At 39.9% G+C, this 6,000-nt stretch overlaps 1 protein-coding gene across 1 annotated transcript in view; it reads right to left on the bottom strand.

Moving 5' to 3' along the window:
- Positions 1-1,130: 1,130 nt before the first annotated feature.
- NLRC3 (NLR family CARD domain containing 3) overlaps positions 1,131-6,000 on the bottom strand; it is a 1,491,832-nt gene continuing 1,486,962 nt past the window's right edge. The window contains exon 19 of the mRNA XM_086941402.1: positions 1,131-4,103. Within this exon, the coding sequence (XP_086797528.1) occupies positions 4,013-4,103 (91 nt within the window). The 3' untranslated portion in view covers positions 1,131-4,012. The remainder of the gene's footprint in view (positions 4,104-6,000) is intronic.

The raw sequence follows: 6,000 nt of genomic DNA, 5'->3' as shown, positions 1-6,000 counted from the left end.
GTAAGAGGAAAGACGATAGGACAAAAAAAGATTAAAATTAGAAATGGGTGATTTTGTGGACTCACAGGGAGGAAATGTTTGACCCTTTACTAATACAGCTCTCTTTGTCATCTCAGTAGTCGTCCGCAGAGCATGTGGCTCAGTATGTATCATATTGGATATGCAGGGAGATCCCAAAGGAAGTTCAGACAAGACTGTTTCAGTGCCCTAGGCCAACCATGCAGTCCAAGGTGGTCTATACATGAGAGTTGGACCATAAATGTTGAGTTTCCTCAATAAAACTAGCGGAGACCCTAGAAAAGGGTTAAATAAGGGCCTGAGGGGGTGCCAAGATAGGCTCTTGTATATTTTGGGACCACTTACAAACGTGTTTGATCTTTGCGAGGAGGCAAATACCAATAATACTGGTATGGAAGTATTTGAGATTTGCCAGTGGGTCCAGAGAGCAATATGCTTACTGGGCAATACCAATGCGGCCTTGTGTATGGAAAGGCGCAAAAGCATTCGAATTAAGATAGATCCTAAATTAGCAGAGTTTGCAAGTAAAGAGTTTGGCGAAGAAAGTAATCGGATGTTGTTTAGCGAGAAATTCATCAAGGACATGTCCAGATGTGTACGCACATCTAATTCATTACAGAAAGTGCAAATGGACATATGTTGGTGGGGTCAGGAGAACGCTGGGTCAATTCCCTGTCCGAGGACAAGGGCTCACTTGTGCCTGTTTCACCCGAGGGTTCAGACCCTATAGTTATGGGTATAGATCTGAGAAAGGAGGTTTTTGTTCTCAGAGGCAGAGAACAAGGATGCGTGGATCACGGAGTGAGAGAAGAACAAGAGGTGGAGAAGGTGAGTTTGAGAAACAGCCTTTCATGTACTCCTGTAGAACTTGGCGGCAGACTAGCTCAGTTTGTTTCGATGTAGAGAGATATTACACAGGATCCTTGGATGATAAGGACTGGTTAGGGGTATCATATAGATATTGTAGGGGTACCAGTGCATGAATGCTGTCCAAGGTTTCTATGGTACTCAAAGAGGCAGGAGAGGCTTGTAATGAAAAGGTGGATGCAATTTTCAAGAAAGGGGCCATCGAGCGGGCAGACCAGAGTGCAACAGGTCTTGTAAACAATATATTTTTTGTGGAGGAGGAGGACAGGGGGATCTGGCCGGTAATAAAACGGAGAGATCTAAACAATAGGGTATGTTATAATCACTTCAAGATGGAAGGGATGCACATGTTGAGAGACTTTTTTAAGGAAAGGGGATTGGTTAATTAGACTGGAATTTAAAGATGCATATCTAACAATACCAGTGTGTGCAGAGCACAGAGATTACCTACTGTGCAGATGGTTAGGGAAGCGATGAAGATTCATGAGTCTGCCATTCGGACTGACGTCAGCTCAGTGGTGTTTCATGAAGGTCATGAAACCTGTGATGGCTTGGTTGAGATCGAGAAGGGTATGGTGGATAGTATATTTGGACGATGTGCTGATCATGGCAGACAAAAGGGAGTTAGCAGTGGATCAGACAGAGTTAGCTGTGAGGTTGTTAGAGAAACTAGGTTGTGTGATGAACAAGGAGAAGTCTTGTTTGATACCAGTGCATGTGATGAAATTTTTAGGTTTCCAGATTCAAACCTTGGAGGGTGTGTTGAAGTTACTTACGGAAAAACTTGTGAAGATCCGCAAGAAGCTGAGGAGAGCGAGGCAGGCTGTTTAAATATTTTTGCATCAGATAGTAAGGTTATTGGGACTCTTGTCTGAATTCATTGAGGCGATTTTTCCAGCACCCCTGCATTATATGGCTCTTCAAAGGTTGTCATTTACATTTGGAAGCAAATTATTCGTAGAAGATAGAGAGGAGTCCGGAGACGATTAGGAGGTGGATTGGAGGGTAATGAACATGCAGGCATGGAAAGGGCCGTTTTCTGGGAGGTTCAAGAGGTGGTGATAGAGTCAGATGCTAGTCTGTATGGTTGGGGATCAAGGTGTGGAACGGTGGCAATGGTAGGCTGTTGGCCAGGGAAAGAGAAGGAGATGCATAGCAATTGTTTGGAGTTACTGGTCGAATCATTCGCAGTGCAGCGTTTTGTGAAGAATCAGGTAAAGTGTTGTGTGCTACTTAAAATGGACAATGATTCAGCGGTCCGCAATATCAACAAGTCGGGAGGTCCAAGTCAAGGGGTTAACGGGGTTTGCAAAGGAGTTTTGGAGTTACTGCTTTGACAGGGAGATGATGGTTCCTGCTCAACATATTCCTGGGAACAGCAATGTAGAGGTAGATTGGTATTCAAGGAATCTAAATGATGCCAGCAATTGAAGGTTGAACGGGGAGGTGTTTTTGAGTTTGGATCAGAGATTGGGTCCGTTGGAGGAGGATCTATATGCAGACAGGTTGAATGCACAACTTCAGAGGTTTTACACATGGAGACCGGACCCATAGACATACGGAGTCGATGCTTTCCTTCAGAATTAGATGAAAAGGAGGTTGTATGCGTTCCCACCTTTCTTGCTGATTTAGAGTGCTCATGAAGGTCAGAAGAGAGAGGTGGAGTTTGTGTTAGTATCTCCATTTTGGCAGTCACAGAAGTGGTTCCCCGATGTGATGAGTCTGTTGATGTACAATCTGGTGTTGTTACCTTGTTTTCCGCAGTTACTGGTGGATGCCCAAAGGACTTTTCGTGAGTTGGTATCAAGAGGTCAGCTGGTTCTGATGGAATGGTTGATTTCAGGAGAGTAAGGCAAGTGTCTGGGTTATCACCGGATGTTTCAGAGCTGGGCACCAGCAACATCAAAGACATACAGGTCAGTATGGAGGAGGTGGTCTGGTTGGTGTGCGTTTTGAGTTATTAAAACATACCAAAACAATGTCTAGAATGATTTTCTATCCAACGATAGAGGGATATGATTTGCTGTAAGTGTTTGGATTTCTCAAACAAAAGGACGAAAGGACAGTGGGGTTGAGACAGTAAGGATTTTCATAGTTGCTAATTCCTTATAGGTAAACTTTCAGAGCAGTATCTGCGTCTACATTGGCAAGGTGGGTGAAGAAGGTGATGGTTAGCAGGAGCAGATGTGAGTGTGTTTGTGGTGCATTCAGCGAGGGTTGTAATGGCAAGTAAAGTTTATTTAAAGGGCAGAAGTCTAAGTTCAAATACGAAGGCAGCTGATTGGTCAAGTGAATCAACATTTAAACGTTTTTACTTTAAACCTGTGAAAAATTCTGTGCAGAGAGTTATGGATGAGCTTTGAATATGCATAATATTGGCCTCTGTGGCTTGCCGTAAAATGCAGATTTTCCACAGTTTTAATAGAACGAAAATTATGATTTTATTAAAGATATGGTGGCTAATATTACCCTTCCTGTGATTACCCAAACCTTTTTATGTGTTTGATTTTTATTGTTTTTCCGTGATGGATCTGAGTAGAAAACATATTACAGGATTCTTGGCAACGGGATAAACCGGTGTGGATTGCAATGGATGACGTTTTAGCTTTTTCTGGTTTTTGGACTGGTTTTGCAGCAAGAAGGAAGATGGCTTTATGTTCTATGTTAATATGCATGTTCTAAAGAGTCCTAGAACTTTAAGGATGTTCTATTCTAATTCTAAATTCTTTGTTGCTTCTGTGTATGAGAGCAATAAAGGAGTAATGTGTAATATTAGCCTCTGTGTCTGTAATAAAATCATGACTTTCTTCTCATTAAAACTGGAACATCTGCATTAAATAACTCTATTCAATTAAAGTGCCACTATGAATCAGAGTGAGTTCTGCACAGTTGCTTTTATAATCAGCACTAGTTTTGTTTTGCCCCCTAAATATATACTATATCAACACCAAACTTATTCCACTGGAAAAGTCAACTTTTACTTTATACATCTGGAGACAGATCTCCTGCAATGGTAAGTAAATGAGCACTAAACTGAATACAGTTGCATGGTGATTCGAGTATCCATGGCTGGGAGTCTCAGTTTCCGTTATACTCTAGAATAACCCCTTCATACTCTGGATCACTGTCAGATTTCGACCACACAATTTGGTGAGTTGGTTTTGATGGCATCAGCGATCATCTTGGCTCCTGATTGGCCAATACGGTTTCCCTGGAGGCTGAAAAGGAGCACACATATTGATTTAGTTGCATAGATAGCAGTCCATCACTGGCTTAGAGTTCAGATTCAGAGGGTCTCCTATTCTCATACTCAATGCTTGAACTCGAACCCTTGTTTTCAACACTGATATACTGTACAATTCGAGAGGCAAGGGGCTACATATTTCCACCCAAAACTCTAACTTGGAATCATATTGCACAATGTAACTCTGGCCTGAAGTTCAGATATAAAGGAAATGGGTTGCTACCTGACCTCAGAACATCATTTCGGTACCCTCTGGTTCAACACAGGCTAGGTGACCCTATACAATATATAGTACATAGACATGGGTCCATTACTGCCTGTCTCGTAAGGATAAGTTACTTACCTGTAATCCTAGTTCTCTTCCAGGGGTATCCTCATCAAAGTCATAAGCACATGAATATTCCCACCTATGTGCGGGAAACCAGAAACACATCACATATATCTGAAAACCATATATGTAGCTATATATATATATATATATATATATATATATATATATATATATATATATATATATATAAAAACACACAATGCAGCCTTCCATAGTCATGCTGAGCAATGTTGTAAGAAATTATTTTGTACATAAATACATTCCTTTTTTTTTTTTAAATGTATTTTATTTTCACCTGGTATACAATTACAAAGCATTCAAATATTATTTCAGTTCATCAAGTAAATGCGCAATCAAACAGAAATAAATAATTTTTCACGTTATTAAGTAACATTACTGGACAGATAACAGAAAAAATCAAATGCAAATGTCAATTCAGTTCTAAGTTCCCCCATATTTTCTCATATTTCTGTAGCGATCGGACACCCCTAAATTCTGCTAGCGTACACTCCATAGTTTTTACTTTATTGACCAAGTACCACCATTCCAGAGCGTTGGGTGGGTTAGGGTTAATCCAGTCCCTAGCTAAAGTTAATTTGGCACAGGAAAATAAAATCGATAACAGTAAATGGTGTGGTTGATTTGTCAAATGTGGGCCTAATATTACCATAGGGGCTGTCATTGGTGAACTGAGAATATTTTTTACAGCTAAAATTTTCCCCACTTCTTCCCAGAATTTCCCAAGTTTTGGACATGAAAACAGCATATGAACGAGATCTGCCGAGTATTCATCACATTTCGGGCATTTGGTTTTCTCTCTCATGATGTTATTTGAGGTCCATTTAGAAAAATTTTCTGGGGTATAGTATAACATGTATATAGTTCTATATTGCTGTAATCGTAAGCTGGACGATCTTACATAATGATAGATATTAGTGTAAGATTTGCTTATTTGTTTTCCTGATATGTTAGTTCCCAATTTTAAATTCCATTTATTAGCTAATACTTCATTATCATTAGATCTTAAGCCTATAAAGAATTTGTATGCCGAGCTGATTATTGATTTCTCTTTTTTAGAGTTTAAAATGTCCCAAATACCCCTGCTCGACAAGGTGTTAATTCTATTCTCCCGCATGAGGAAGTCGTATATTTGAATGTATTTAAACTTGTGCGTGTCGGACAATCCATATAGTTGTTTTAAGGTAAGAAAATCTATTATGCCTTGGGAATTATATAAGTCACCCAGAACCATAATTCCTTTCAGTTGCCACCTTCGAGATTCCCCATCACTAAATATGCTAAGGAGCCCAGGATTGTCCCACAAGGTTAATTGAGAATGAAATATAGTGGTTTTACAGTGGATAAGTATATCCTTCCATATTCTTACTATATCCCGTGCGGTCTTGAATTTAACCCTTTTGTAGTAGTTGGGATCTGTAATACGAAGTAGAAATTGTTTGGAATCTCCCTTTAATAATAAATGATGGTAGAAAAGCAAGTCCTCTGTATTCAATAATGATCTTATGCATCTTACAAAAGA

This window comes from Lissotriton vulgaris, chromosome 10 (genome assembly GCF_964263255.1).
Source record: "Lissotriton vulgaris chromosome 10, aLisVul1.2, whole genome shotgun sequence".
NCBI lineage: Eukaryota > Metazoa > Chordata > Amphibia > Caudata > Salamandridae > Lissotriton > Lissotriton vulgaris.
The sequence above is the reverse complement of the archived record's forward strand: the minus strand, read 5'-3'. Positions and strand labels throughout refer to the sequence as shown.